This window comes from Taudactylus pleione, unplaced genomic scaffold (genome assembly GCF_031769625.1).
Source record: "Taudactylus pleione unplaced genomic scaffold, aTauple2 ptg000019l, whole genome shotgun sequence".
NCBI classification, from domain to species: Eukaryota; Metazoa; Chordata; class Amphibia; order Anura; family Myobatrachidae; genus Taudactylus; species Taudactylus pleione.
Window position 1 is genome coordinate 41356533 of NW_028284421.1, and position 16340 is coordinate 41372872.

Here is a 16340-nt window from a genome sequence, read left to right on the forward strand (position 1 = left end):
AGCCACTGCACCGGATCTTTGAGGCAGCGCTTTTCTGAGTGCATTCTGACCTGGTCAGTGATTTACTGCACAGCCGGTGAGACATTACATCATGTCTACCGTACAATTGTTTAAGACTTTGAAACTGGTCAGTAATCTAAATCTTCTCAGCATTGTGTGCCCAACGGGGTTAACACTTCAAGTATCCTAAAAGCTATTAACTGTTGTGCTATACAAGCTCCAGATTATCTGTCATTGTGGATATCCAAACTGATACATTGTTTGCAGGCAAGCGGTTACATTACTTCAATACCATGAATTAACTAGCAAAGTGTGTCAAAACGTCTTTCATATATTTATTTGGAACCCTTCCATGCAGGAATTGTTATTTTTGATTTCAACCCAGCACAATTAGTATCATCATCTGCACATCAGCTAGTTATTATTTTATTATTCATTCATTTATGGTTTTTATCTCTTGCTAATATTTGTGTTTGTTTCTGATATGTCATGTTGATTTATCCTATGTACTATCTCATTTGCACTATTTTTTGCAAATTTATTAAATGTATTATTTATTTTTATCTGTTTACCAGCGCGGTGTGTGTGTTCCTATACATTTGTTTCATCTGGATTTTACACTACAACCACGGTCCTCAAGGCTTCCCAACAGTTCAGATTTTAGAGATATCCATGGTTGAGCACAGGTGGTTAAATCAAATTGACTGAGGTACTAATTAAGTCACCTGTGCTCAACCATGGATATCTCTAAAACCTGACCTGCTTTGAGGACCTTGAGGACCACATTTGGGAACCTTTGCTCTAGAGTCTAGAAGTTACACCCGCACCATTATCCCTTGCTGTAAAATAACTTGCCTGGAAGCTTTCTTTAATTTTGTTTTGGGCAAGTCGCACACCATGGAGAAAAATAATCAGTCAACAGATGCTCAGAAATTGAAGCATTTGTCTTGCAACACCAACCTGCCACTTCTGGAGTCACTTTTCCTCATCAATGGTTCAGATGTCCATGGTGGGCAACCAACTGCATCCACCTGGCATTACTTTATAGGAAATCGTAAAAGCTATCACTTTCTGAATAGCATGTGATGGATAAAATTGGTGTATTTCCTTATTGCAAAAAGTCAGGGAGCAATGTGGGTGAAGTAGAAATAAAATTATCTGCTTTGGAGGATTCTACTGCTACTTAAAAATGTGGAATCCTAGGTGTCTTCTTTTAAGTAGACACGTTGAAAGCTGGTTGTTGCACAATAATGGCTGTTTCTTGGCTTTACCTGAAGAAATTGAGGGTAATGCTACAGAAGGATTTCTGCAACAATCACTCATTCAAGTGGACAAGACTTTTGTGCAGCCCAGTTTGCATTCCATCGCCAGGAACATCCCAATGATCTTTTATTTCTAAAATCCTGCACTACTATAGAGCTAGAGATGCAATTCTTCACCTGACCAGAACGAAAATTCCATTGGAATATAATTGTGTGAAAGGACTTCTGTTACTGGGGTAAAGAGACGACACCTGTGTAAACTAAATCTTACATGTGCCATGCTCTTTCCCAATTTGTTGTGAGTGTTAGCTGAGGGATCAACTTATTTCTTTGATTTGTTTAAATAAGCGGTAAGCTGGACTGATCGGATGGCACCTGGCATAACCTCTAATGGATAATGACACTATGTAACGTCACCATATCTGGTATTCCTGGACAAATTTATAGATAGTGCTGGAAGATTAATATATCTATTGTATCTATTGTTAAATCTTAAAAAGGCTAGGCTTGCTATGATTAGCCATTTGCCTTCAGAGTTTAAATGTTAATTGTTAGGCTGGGTATACACCTGAATGATTTATCTGCAGATCAACCAATCTCCCGACCGATCTCACAATTGATCTGATGATGGAGCACCAACGAAGTTGTTCATATACACTAAACCATCATTGCTACCAAAAGATATCTGCTCTGAGAATATTGGGCAATTAATCTTTTACTCTGTAACCCAATTGCGCAGTTGGCCGAACACGCTGGCAGATGTACAGATATATTTTCTAGATATATCGCCATGGGCTGTGCAGCAGGGCAATTAAGGTGCAGGATGTCTGTGAATAAACGGCGTTCACACATCTTCTGTACACACAGACAGGGCCACATGGGCCTGGAGCTGAAAATAATCAAGGGCCCTTTATGAGAAGCAGAGGAGGAGTTACTGATGCAGTGTGGGTGTGGCCAGTGTCATGTGGGCGTGTATGGCCCCAATGTCTCACTAAATATGTAAAAGAGAAAAAACTGCTTAATTTTGTGATGTAACTAGAAATACAATTTTACTACTTTTGATTTGTGGCTGACTGTGTGGACAGCAGATGGTCAGTTAACATCATGCTGTCATGACTATGGGCCTATTTTTATGTGGAGGCCTGGAGCTGTAGCTCCATCTGGCCCATTGTTAATCTGGCCCTGCACACAGACAGATGCACTATGCGATATGTCATTCGTCGGATGGGCATAGTGTGTACCCAGCAATATACTTATTATACTGCATTATTAGTTTAGACACTGTAACTTGCATCTAATTCAAATCAGACTGGTTAAAGGTTTCAGTGTTTTGTCTGGAAAGAAAATCCTACTTGGTCTTGTTTTTATTTAGATTTTTATCTGTGAGTAAAATGCACTTGTGCTTGTAAAGCAAACGATGGGAATGTTTGCAGGAAAGGTCCAAACCTTTTACCTGTTGGATCATTGAGCCACATATGAGCTGGTTATGAATGGAGACTCTGCATGACTACCGCTTTTCACCTGCCTCATTGGCCATTAAAGTCAGCATAGCACAGAGGGTGGGTGTCTCGGAGACAGTTGGTTTGTTTCATCCTTGATAGAAAGGTCTGTGTACAATGCCTTTGCCGACAACAGGTGGTAGAGAATAGAGCAGACTAAAGCTATTTTTATTGAATCATGCTGCGTGGTAATCTAAACAGGCCAGCCACTTGCAAGGACCATACAAAACTATTAACAGGGGCACACCACTTGGCTTCACATTGCTCTACTTTTGTTTATGTTCTGATTTTGAGTAACAAAACAAAAGCAAATAATAAAAACACAACAACGTGCATTTTATGTCCAGGCTATTGCATATGTTCTTCTACTTGGCTTGCTGTATTAAATGTATGGTTATTGCTTTCCAGTGGATGGCAAATGGGTGTTAATGTCAGCTCGGTAGCACTTGCTAATTTGTTTCCCCCGTCTAATTGACCAGCCTTGCTTGCATTGCTTCCCTTAGAGAGCTGTGCTCTTTACACCTGAGAGAATTTTTCCCATTAACTCCACAGCGCAAGCTGCATACTTTGCATTTAAATCCCCCTTCATGTGATTAAGCAGTCATATGAATTAAAGAAAAGGCAGCATTATTACTTTTGAGGTGGAAAATTTTGCTCTGCCATAACCATTCTCTCTGCAGCAGGGTTATTTGGTTTTTCATTTAAAAATGGATGCAAATGCTGATGTAAGACTATGTGGCTGCCTGCTTACACAGTGTGAACATGCTTTATATATTGTCTTCTCGCCACTCTTCCTATTTCCAGCTGCTGTGGCAGACTGAGCGAATTGCGTGGCATGCCGACGTGTAGCACAATTTGCATATTCACTGATAGGCTCATCATTTAAGAGCCAGATATATCTGTAAACAGTGTACAAGGGATCTTGGAGAACAATAAGGAGCATATGATTCTACCACCTGGCTAATGAATGTTTTAGAATCGTCAAAGCTATGACCCTTATTAAATCAGCCTGCGGGAGTTGATATTAATTTAAGTACGTGTTTGATTACATCTTTTTCCTTCCAACAATGTTTTTTTTTTTTTTTTTAAGAACTGGTAAATATTTTCTAACTTGCATGTATCTGTCTGGCTTCTGTCTTGCCTCTGTCTGTGTTTCTGCCTCTCGCACACCATTTAAGGTGGGGGTTTTGACCTGTAAGCTTCTTTTTAACATAGTGCATTAAATGGCTATGGCTCAGTTCTGACCTACGCCCACTTCCTGGCTGCTTGGCACCAGAGAGGTGAAACAGCTGCTGAATTTGATTTTGCAATATTTAAAATTGCAACACTTGATTAGCCATATTGTCAACCAGCTATAATAGTTTTTGTCTTATATTAAGCTCAAGAACCTGTAGTAAGTAGCACTACTGGGTCCATCCACTAATGGCAGTAATGCTCCACTAAGGGTAAGTTTGAGCTGCTTTATTAGGGTATTAGTAATTATGCCTAGAAATGTGGGGATTATACCCCAGTGTTCATTTAAAGGTGAAAACTGAAGGTTTAAAGAAATTTCCTAACTTTTCTTGAAGAAATTTACATTTTTCCCAACTGCAGCTACAACGGAAGCCAATATTTCAATTATATTATAAAAATGTTCCCTTTATTATGGTTTGGTTCTACTACAAAGAAAATGTAAACTTTGTTTTGTTTGTGCTTAATGAAGAAGCACATTTGCTTGCTCACAGTAGTCCTTATATGCCTTTAATGTTTTAGGTGTATGATACTTTTGGCAGCAATTTATTGCTCATCCCAACCCTAACTAAAATCTGCAATCTGTCTCTTGCTACTGGCATCTTTCCATCACTGTTCAAGCATTCAGTGATTACTCCCATTCTGAAAAAACAAAATTCTGACCCCAACACTCTCTCTCTAATTACCGTCCTATCTCCCTGCACCCATGCCTCTCCATGCTGCTTGAGAGACTTGTCTACACCCGCCTCACATACTTTCTAAACTCACACAACTTATTGGACCCACTTCAGTCCGGCTTTCGTTCCCAACACTCCACAGAGACAGCACTGACTAAGGTAGTAAATGATCTGGTCACTGCCGAGTCTAAAGGTCATTACTCACTCCTAATTCTTCTAGATTTCTCTGCTGGTTTTGACACTGTTGACCACTCTCTCCTTATACAAACACTACAATCCCTAGGTCGTAAGGACACAGCTCTTTCATGGTTCTCTTCCTACCTTTCTGATTGCTCTTTTACTGTTCATTTTTCTGGCTCTGCCTCCTCTTCGCTACCTCTATCAGTTGGAGTACCGCAAGGCTCTGTTTTAAGTCCTTTGTTATTCTCAATCTATACCACCTCTCTTGGCAAACTAATCCACTCTTTTGGATTTCTGTACCATTTGTATGCTGATGATACTCAAATCTACCTATCCTACCCAGATTTATCACCATCTGTATTGGTCCGTGTCACTGAATGTCTTTCTGCCATTTCATCTTGGATGTCATCTCGCCACCTGAAACTTAATATTTCTAAAACAGAATTAATTATATTTCCACCAGCCAAGAACAGTTACCAACCTGATCTCTCCATCACGGTTGATAACTCGACAATCCATCCTGCTCCACAAGCTCGCTGCCTTGGTTTCATCCTTGACTCTGAACTGTCTTTTGTTCCCCACATTCAATCTGTCTCAAAATCGTGTTACATACATCTAAAAAACATATACAAAATTCGACCATATCTCACACAAGACACTGCAAAAACTCTGATCCATGCACTCATTATTTCCCGCATTGACTATTGCAACAGTCTCCTTACTGGTCTTCCCAAAAACAGGCTATCGCCATTACAATCCATTATTAATGCAGCTGCAAGGCATATCTTCATTGCCAAACGTTCATAGTCTGCTGCCCTGCTCTGTCAGTCCCTCCATTGGTTGCCGGTCTTCTACCGTATTCAATACAAAATACTTTTACTTACACATAAGGCCATTAACCAAACCACACCAACATACATCTCTTCACTCATCTCAAAATATCTCCCAATCCGACCTCTCCCCTCAGCACAAGAGCTGCGTCTCTCATCCCCGCGCATTACTTGCTCCCATTCATGGTTACAGGACTTTCTTCGGGCAGCACCCACTCTATGGAATGCCTTACCACGCACAATAAGACTTGCATCTAGTCTCCAATCCTTCAAGCTTTCCCTGAAAACCAACCTCTTCAGGCAAGCTTATCAGATTCCAGAACCGCCCACATAACCTTGGCTTCCATGTCTAATTACATCCCCTTTCACAGTCCACACATAACCTCACACACTGTCTTTCTTTCACATCCTCCTGACATTTGGCCGACATTCCTGTGTGACTGGATCATACAGCCCACCAAGAAACTCTGCATTCTGGCCGGGCCAAATTGCAATATATAGCACCTATCCTTGTGTATCAATGCCTATTTCCTTATAGATTGTAAGCTTGCGAGCAGGGGGCCTTCCTACCTATATATCTGTCTGTTATTATCCAGTTTTGTTCTATTAATATTCCAATTGTAAAGCGCAACGGAATATACTGCGCTATATAAGAAACTGTTAATAAATTAATTAATTTACGGCCTTACCACCAAAGGTGACAAAATCTTTGATATTTTTAATCTAAGGCCAGTCACCTGGGGTTTTAGGGGTATTGGTCAGTAAATGGAATGGCCTCAATGTCATCAAGCCTCCAGAGCATGTGCCCTACATCATCTTATTAATTTATGGGACAATTATTTCAGTCCCGCAGCCTTGAATCAATGAGTTTAAAGGGTCTTTAGGTCAGACTATCTGTGACCAAATGGTCCTGAGAGAGACTTGCTGTTTGTTGTCACTAAAAAATAATGGCAATATAATAAAAGGATGTTATGCACTGCAGTATGAAGAATTTATACTTTAATAAATAAAATATTACTGTAGTTATTTGTTTCTATTTTTGTGAATGTAGACATATAAACTGTAAAAAAGTGTGTTATATACATAATATATACATATGTGTGTACGTGTAATATGTATGTATTGAACTGGTATAGTATAGAACTGGTAATTATACACATTATATAGATATATTTGTGTGTATGTATATATTATAGTATTGAACTGGCAATTATATATACGTGTTATATAATGTGTGTGTGTAACGAAATGCAAATGTAACATTTTCTAATTTGGATGTCTCACCTAGAAAAAAAAAAACACAGTATCTTCTTCCTGATGCACTTATAAGCTGTGCAAGTCTGGTCATACAGCTTTTGATGCGTTTCCCCTAAGTGGAGGAGTCTCTCTCCTGCCATGTCTAATGCCTGATGCCTGTCACCGCATTCTGCATCATCAAATGTGTCCTGCCACATAGTTATCCATTTTGACATCATTATTTTTTAACTCACTTGTCTGTTATGTAATTTAACAAATGTATAGTGTTTTCCTTCTTGTGGGGAATAAAAGTTTTTGTGCTAATGTTAAATTATGGTAAACCGACATACCAGTTCTATTACTCCTGTTCTGTTGTGGTTTCTCTCCCTCATTTTCTGCTTTTCTGTGATCTCAGAACAGTGATACATAGTTTCTTACTATGTTATACGTTCTCCCATACTTATTTAATGTCTGCTTTTATATTGCTAGAGCCATCAAGAATGCCAAAGGCCTGCACAGCAAGAAGGAGATTCCTATCCACAGGGTGGCAGACATCTCTGGGGTAAGTCTTGAGACTTATGTTATAGCACTGTATAATATAAAGTATTGGGACCAATACACTGTCACATGAAACTTTTAACAGTTAGGTTGAGAGTAACAGCATTTTAAGGGTGAAGATACATGCTCATGTGATCGTACACTGTTAGGTTAGTGATATGCAATGTCTTTAGGGAAGGGCCATGGGGTCTGGAGCCTGGTGGGCCAAATAGTATACCAAGAGACCATTTGCAGTATCTTGGAAAAAGGTACACACTACATCCCTTGTTAGAGACGTGTCTGCAGCAGATTTGTCCCAGAGAGTGATGTCTACCCATCGGTGGTTAATGTTGAGATACAGCCTAATTAACAGTATGAAATGTGCATAGATCTTGGAATGTACTCATCAATCCAGTCATTTTAAAGTTAATTTCAGGATCTAGCACTTAAATTCATATTAGTAAATAGCTTAAAAAACAAACAAAACTAACTTATGGCATAATGAAGTGTATGTTGTCATAAAATGTTCTTAACTAATCTTGTTCCAACGAATAGCACAAAGTCTAGAAAGACTGGTCATTTAAGGGGGAAATCAATTAACCGCAGTAATTTACTGCATGCTAATTGATCCCCCGCTGCTATTCAAATAGCCCCGAAGGCAGCAGACAGGCTGCACTTATCGGAAATTTCAGACCTGATAAGAAATTCCCAATAACTAGCCAGTTAACGGATAAAACGAGGCACTTCGCATAAATCTGTGAACTTATCTATGTGTTAATGCTCGTTGATACGTTAATTTTTCGGGGCGTTAACAAGCCGCTCGAGTACAAAAAAGGGACTCTAATTGAATAGCCTTGGGCATTAAAGCTCTAGGCTATCACCCTTTTTCACCCCCGTTAACTTAATGGGGCTAATTGCATTCGTCCCTTAATATCTCTGACATTAGTCCCTGGTGTCTTGTGTGTTCCGAGTGGTGATTAATTTCTAGTGCTGCATATTCACTATTGTGTAAGGTGAAGTAGTTGAAACGTTGTATAATGCTGTCAGCTGATCTATACAAATCTGTGCAAATAGTGTAACATGCCTCAGTCTGCACTGGCAACTGGTAGTTAATACTATGGCAGTTTATTTTCTGTGCCCAAATGTCTTCCTATGAAAGGATGTCATGCTGGCACAGCATGCCTTCACATGCGATTTACTAATCATTCTGTGATTCCTGTGTGGTGATAGCTGCTATCCGAAACATGCCTTCTATTCCCATCAGCCTGCTGTGCTACACGGCTCTGTTGTGCAGCTGCCCTCACTGTTAATTGCACAGTCAGAGTTGGGAATCTAGAAAATGGGCTGACAGTGTTGAAACTTGTTTTTAGAAGCATTTATAATCGAACATCTCACAGTAATTATAGGCTGTGCTAAAATCCTGAACACGACATTCGACTTGAGGCTGTAAGTCATGGTTCCTGATAAATTGATAATGTTTGAGTTATATTTGCAGATAAACACTATTTTTCACTCCTAGTTTGTTTTGCATGAGCTGACGGATACTGGTTAAGATGCTTTAGATTTTGTAGCATCACTGAAGTCTCAAAGTTCTAACTGAGACAGTCTGTGAAGGTCCTTTCAAATCACAATTATTGCTACTTTTTCTCTCAATTAAGTGTACTACAAAGGTATACTATCAAGCAGATTTAGATAGTGTTCTGTGCTGCGACCCTCAGATTCTAGTACAGGTCTGTAATGCTGGGTACACACTTGTCAATATATTTGTTCAGTCGACGAACGATATATATTGCTAGTGCATTGGCAGGTGTGTACACCCAATATATCTGTGAACATAGTAGTTCACAAGCATATCTGGTCAGGCCTGCAGTGCAGCCGATGTATCCTGCAGATATATCTGTACGTCTGGCTGTGTACAGGCGACCCACTGACCGCTCGTATACTGACCGCAGGGACCACAGACACTGACATTACAACTGGCAGGCAAGGTCGTGATATCTGGCCATATTGACTTACACGACCCAGCGGCCGACCAGCCGATTTGGTAAGTGAGTTCCCAGCTTAAGTCAATGCTGGGCAGTCTGAATAGCTGCCTTATTGTACTCTGGTAACTAAGGCAAGCCCTGCAGTTATACAAAACATTAGTTGGTCTGTGTGTTATCCCTGCAGTGCAAAATATATTCTGTGCTTTATTGTTTCAAGAACATAGTGCACTACTACAGAAGTGCATAAATACACAATTACCTGGGATTGACAACACTTTATATAGGTGGGAGTTAAACTGCGGTACACGCCGTATGATGTATCACCTCGGCGCAGATTGGAAGGATATACTGTACATTTCGTATAGTATTTACTCCTGGTTCATCGTGTCTGGCCATTGTTCATTGAATCATCCTACTGGATGTACTGCACTTCCAATGGGATGATCAATGAACAATGTGTGTATAGGTAGCATGTAACAATACTTTGCGCCTTTGTAAAGCAGATTGTAAAGTGTGTACAACGGGCTCCATGTATCGTTAAGTCGCTTGCCGCATGCTGGGTCACATCATCGTAAGATGTGTACCCTGCTTTACTCCATGAAGTTTTGAAAACACAATACAAATGCGCCTGAGTGCCCTTTGTAATAATGCACCTTCCACCCCCCCCCTTCCCCTTTACAAAAAATAAAACAAAAAATAATAATTGGCTAGGCCACTGGCTCCCAAACTTTGTGTCATGGCAACATGGGGCCCACGAGGCACTTTCAGCAGTGCCACAAGTTGGTGATCCATGACCAAATCAAATTATCTATAGTCAATGTGATGGGCAAAACCAGCGCTGGTGGCTGCCAATCATAAAATATGTGGACAAGCAGAAGTGCAACCCTGCCCACCTCTACGCAACTGAGCCCAAGTGTGTAAGCACATTTATTTATTTCTCCAGAAATTTTTGGTCATGGGGTGCCATGAAAAAAATGCTGGTACTCTAGGGTGCCATGATTAAAAAAAAGTTTGGGACTACCTGCCTCTTGCTTTACCCATGCTTTAAAGAGCTTCTCCGTGATCCTCCTGTGTCAATGCCCTGTTTTGGGATGAACAAGGCATGGGGCCTCTTCTGAGCATGTGCCGGACTGGTAGAATCATTGTAAAGCCCAAATTGGCCAGGGTTTTTACTTGACCAGCGCCTGTTCAGATGAAGCTCCTGCTTTGGTCTCATGACCCAGGTGAAGGGTGTTTGCTGGGCCCACTCTTGGGTCCTGAAATGATGGTAACTGCTGTAGTGTTAACAACATGTTCATCATTGGCCGGCAAGCCAGTGCCACTTATTTGCTAATGGCATTTTTAGTTGACTTGTTCTCTTTTTTTCTTACCAAACCTGATAAAATATCTGAAGCAACATTGGGCCGATTACGCTATATTGTAGCATGGCAGCCCAAATTATGATAACTGCAGCTGACTATTAAATTGTTAGGAGTAGTCTTACGGCAACGCTAAATGGGTAACTCTTTGGCTTGTCTGCCAAATCAATGGTCTCATCTAATGTGGTTACTTCTGTACACTTTGATCCTACAACCTGGGTCGGGTTTATGGATCTTGCCATGCGTGCTTGGCTTTAGCCAGGCTATTTGAGAGAAATAAGATTGAGACCAGGTTACGCTAGTCTGCTTTCACAGTTAGTACCAACACACAGATTCAAGAAGAGGTATAAGAATTCTTATTAAGCTGGGTACATACTGTTGGGCTGATTGGTCGTTATGTAACGACAAATTGCGTATATCGCTCAGTGTGCTTGCTCAATATGCGCGCTCCCACGGTCCCATGCAGCGTTGTCAGGTTTGAAGTATTGCACGTTAAACCTGACATCACTAGTGATATGGTGCACATTGCCTAGTGTGTACAGCCAGCCGTCCTGATGAAATGTCGTTCCAATTTGGCCTCTGAAGAAGTCACCTCTTGCCACTCCCAACCAGTGAACTTTAAAGATGGTTGTTCTAGTATGTACAGGAGCAGCGGTAAATTGTATATGACCAAACAGTACGATATATCGTTTGGTTGTTTGCAAGATTGCAATGTGTGTACGCTCAATTTTGTTAGTTCTGGGCTCAAGGGAAATCGTGTGGAAAGTCAGAACGATTGCTGGTTGTCTCAGTGTGTACCCAGCTTTTTAGGTTTACTGTTTTTGTATAGAATGTAATCATTTTTTCATGAGCTTTTATTAAACTGCACCAGAATTGGTTGAAGCAAGCTGTGAGATGCCATAAAAGTTTATAGAAATGCTGCATAAAAGACTGTGCTTAAAAGAAGCCAGGGGATTTTTTTTGTTTTGTTTTTGTGTTGGCAATAGAGCAAGTGCCCATGTTAAATCTTATTACTCCTGGGTCAGTCCATAATTGCTTTTGTGTTATCTCAAGCAGTTGAATTATCCAATCGATTGGCTATCCAAAGCAAATGTACAAATCAAATGATATCCAATTTCTCTAACATCTAACTTTATCATAACAAACAAGAATCTTGTATGTAAATCTATGATCAGGCTGACTTCATTAGTTGTGTAAAACTAACTGGCAGGTGCTATTCTAGCGCTGAATTATACTCCGTACTCACTTTGCTGCGCTCTAGAATAAATGTATTTAGCGTTAACATGTATTAGAACCAGGAGATGTAAATATTGCCTCTCTGTTTATATTGGGGATACTACTGTGCGGATAAAGCGGTTAGCAGTTCTCATAAAGTATGTGCCTGACCTGTCTGGTTACCCTGCATGCCCTTTTTTATCTTGCACTCAGATGGCCTCCAGTCTGTGACAACTTTTCTACATTCTCTCAACGTTTTCCATTTTTTGCATGTTTCATTTAATAAAGTGGTTCCCAAACTTTTTGGAATCACGGAGCCCTAGAGTATCAGTATTGTTTTCACGGCACCCTAAGCCAAAAGTTTTGTTATTGAGAAATTCATAAAAAAATGTAGTAAAGTGAAGTAAATTGTGCTTACTAGTCATCCTTAGGGGGTCAGTTATATGGTGGTGGACAGGTTTGCGCTTCTGTTTGTCCACATATTTTCATAATTTGATTTGGTGCTGAACCGCCAACCTGAGGCACCCCTGCAAGTGTCTTGAGGCACCCCAGAGTGCCATGGCGAACAGTTTGGGAACCACTGATTTAATACCATAAATTAATTTTGTAGTATTAATACAAACTACCTCCCAAAATGTGATGTTTTCAAAAACTGACACACGAGATTTGCAATGTTTTTTTCATACATTCGTAGACCAGAACTTTTGAGATATAACAGACGATCCTAAAATAGGTTATAGCATTCACAGTAATATAGTAAGCAAAACACTTTTAAACATGTCCTAAAAATGTACAGTTAATGTCAGAATGATTAGGGGCATATTCAATTGGCTGCAAGATTGTTGCCACAAAACAAAAAATGCAAGTATCACAGCCAATTTCTGACTACCGCTTCTATGTGCGCACCTGATTCTCACATATCCAATTGCAAAATATTGGGCATAATCATTTTTTCTTCAGAAACCTAAATGAAGAATAGAAATGGGGAGAACAGCCTGTACCCTAAAAAAAAAAGAAAAACAAAATCAAATATTGGATTACATATACTTTAGATGTCTTACTGTCCCCAAGAAAAATAATTAATGTTTTTAAAATTCTTCATATAGCAGATATGTTAAAAAAAAATATTGTTTTTTTAAATAGCAGTGAAAAAAAATAATAGAAAGCAATTATTTTCATTAAAATAAATTGTGTAGCTAATTTTGGGGCGCATAAAAGTTTATTTTGCAGTCATTTGAAGCCACTTTAAAACTGTAAATAAAAAAAAAAAAACCTGTAACTCACACCTGCAAAGTTTAAAACCTGTCCCATCCATACAGCACCCTGTATTCCTGTCTCACATCTTTTAACCTGTTCTGTACTTTATAGAATAATACCCCAATGATGACATGTAATTATTGGCCCAACTAAACGGAGTGAAACTTTTAATTGCATTAATGATTCCTATAGAAATTAACTGCGTAAAAAATTCTTGTGGCTAATTGAATAGGAAAAAATTCTCACGCCTGGCTGAAATTTCTCACGACACAGGAAAAAGAAAACTTGTAGCCAATTGAATATACTTCGAAAGCTGGGTACACACTGACAGATATATTGGCCGATCAATTGAAAGGTCAATTTATCTGGTGCCCGTCATCCAGTGTGTGCCAGCGATGTGTCACGACGTTCAGACACATCGCGTCGGCTGTGCTGCACAGCCAATGGATATGGATATATATAGAGATATATATAGATATAGATATATCTGTCCATCGGCAAGTGTGTACAGGCGATCAGCTGCCCGCCCGTACACATGCAGTCCCGGGGATCGGGGTGCCCCCGAACTGACCCCCCCCAGTCAGCGGGACCCGTGGTTGCTTGGATGATGACGGTCGTTCAGTGTATTTGAACGACCATCTACAGATATATCTGCAGATCACTCGATCTGCAGATATATCTGCTAGGTGTGTACTAACCTTAAGAATCCTACAGTATATAGAGCTTTTGGTATAACTTTTATCTGCTTTATTTATTTATTGTAACTCTACACAAGCTTTTACATAACCTCTTTTTGTCTAATGTAAGTTTTTTTTTTATTTTTTTTTATTCCTTTTTAAAGTTTTCCTGTCTGTGTGTATGCAGGCTCATTATGCATGTGATTGCAATATCTGTGACTTTGTTTCTGGCCTTTTGGGTGCTGGAACAGTGGTTAGTGTGAATAAGGCCAGTTACCCATTTGTATTGATTTTTTTTTTTTTTTTAATGTTAAAAACAGGAACTACAGTAATACATGTCCAACATGGTTGACATGCTTTCACTAGCATTTTTGCTATTTGGCGAAGCAACTGTAAGCTTAGCCAATGTTGTTACCGCACTGACTAGAACAAGATGAATGCCAAGAAAATATATATAAAATGGTATGCTACCTAAATGCTCACAAACACTAGTAACAGTGATTGATATTATGGTGACACTAGGAACCTTTGTTTACAAAGTTAAGAAAAACTATTAAGGTTCAATTAATGCCAATGGCTGTGTGCAGCATTAAATATTCAAAATGTGTGGATTTGCTTTCAGAGCTTAATCAAAAAGGTAACCACAAGCCTGATGGATGTGCTGTGCAGGCTACGATTATCCCTGACACTAGTACAACTCCGTGCAGAGCAAAGTAGTAAATGGCTGTAACCTAAACAAGCTATGCAGTTCATAAAATGTCCCCAAAGATTGATATATAAAGATCTAATAGTTTTGTTACATGAGACACACTAGTAACCGTATACCGGTGACTGCCATCCTCCTATACCGCGCCTACCAGTGTTTGAGGTATATGAACATGAACCTGGAAAAATTTTTATGTAGCAAATTGTGACTTGTAATTCATGGGTTGTCCCTTTTTTTTTTCTTCTTTAACTGTTGTTTTGCTATTACATACAATATACAAAGAAACCTACAGATCATGTAATACTATAAAACAAAGTGAGTGTAAATCATATAGCTGCTCACTAAGAAATTATTAGTCTCTTTACGTTTGCTTAATAGATGATATCTCCAATGCATTTCTCAATATTATTCCATTGACGGCACCCAGTACTAGATCACCCTTAAAAGTCCACGTAGTTCTAGTTCCAGAAAAAAATCCTTCTTTGGGAGTGTTACTCCCAGCATGCAGAAAATGGAGAGGGAATATGATAGTGTAAAACCTTTTTTATTAGAACAATTCTAATGGAGCGTACACACTGTCAGATTTGTCATACTTGTCAGATTTGTCATACTTGTCAGATTTGTCAGATGAACGATTGAACGATTTGAACGATTTTACCAAAGTTTTGAACGATTGAACGATTTTTGACTGCATTAAAATGAATGGAATCGTCCAAGTCCCATCAGATGTCAGATATCGTTATCTGACAAACGGGAACGCGCATCGTTGATCGTCCATCGTTCAGGCATGTCAGATATGTCAGATTTTCCTTCAGATATGAACGACTGAACGATTTTTAAATCGTTATCGTTCATATCTGAAGGAAAAATCTGACCGTGTGTATGCACCATTAGACGAACAAACAAGAATGCATACATACTGTATAGTGCATAAATAAGTGTGTATAGATTGGACTCCTACCAGATGGATTTGAGACACAATGTTTGGTCATCTCTTAAGGTGCGTACACACGTAATGATTTTTTGAACGATTTAACTAAAGCGACGTCATTTTCGTTAAATCATTTAAAAAATCTTTCAGTGTTTTTGGATGAACGATAATCGTTCAAGCGCGCTCCCGTTTGTAGTTTGTCCATTCTGACTGTCCAACATAACGATTTTCATTCCGAAAATCGTTCATGTTGTACAGAACAAACGATGTCCATTCACTGTATGCATGATTAAAAAAAATCGTTCATCGTTCATGAAAATCGTTGACAAAATCATTCATTAATTTAGTAACCAATGATTTTTGTAAACAACTTACGTTCACACTTTCAAGGGAAAATCTGAACGAAAATCGTTAATGAAAATCGTTGGTTAATAAAATCGTTACGTGTGTATGCAGCTTCAGGATTGTTCTAATAAAAAAGTTTTACACTATCATATTCCCTAATTTTTTTGCATGCTTGACTTTATTTTGCTGTAGCTCATGTGATACTGTTTTTCAAATGTTAAGTATCTCTGTTCCAAAAGTTGTATTCATGCTAGAGGTGTGCAGTTTGGTTTTGATGAAACACATCCGAACTTTGATCTTCACACCAAGGTCAGAGCTTGCGTGTTTTGGAGTGCATTTAAGTCCCTTCCTCGTCATTTCATTTGCTGTGAAATGGTCAAAGTTTAAAGTATATGAATGTTATTGATGTCAATAA

The 16340-nt window shown here is 39.2% G+C and overlaps 1 protein-coding gene across 2 annotated transcripts in view; it reads left to right on the top strand.

Moving 5' to 3' along the window:
* Nucleotides 1-16340, top strand: part of SND1 (staphylococcal nuclease and tudor domain containing 1) — an 876127-nt gene that overhangs the window by 355993 nt on the left and 503794 nt on the right. For both annotated transcript variants that reach the window (XM_088447470.1, XM_088447461.1), the window contains exon 14: nucleotides 7404-7476. In XM_088447470.1, the coding sequence (XP_088303596.1) occupies nucleotides 7404-7476 (73 nt within the window). The remainder of the gene's footprint in view (nucleotides 1-7403; nucleotides 7477-16340) is intronic.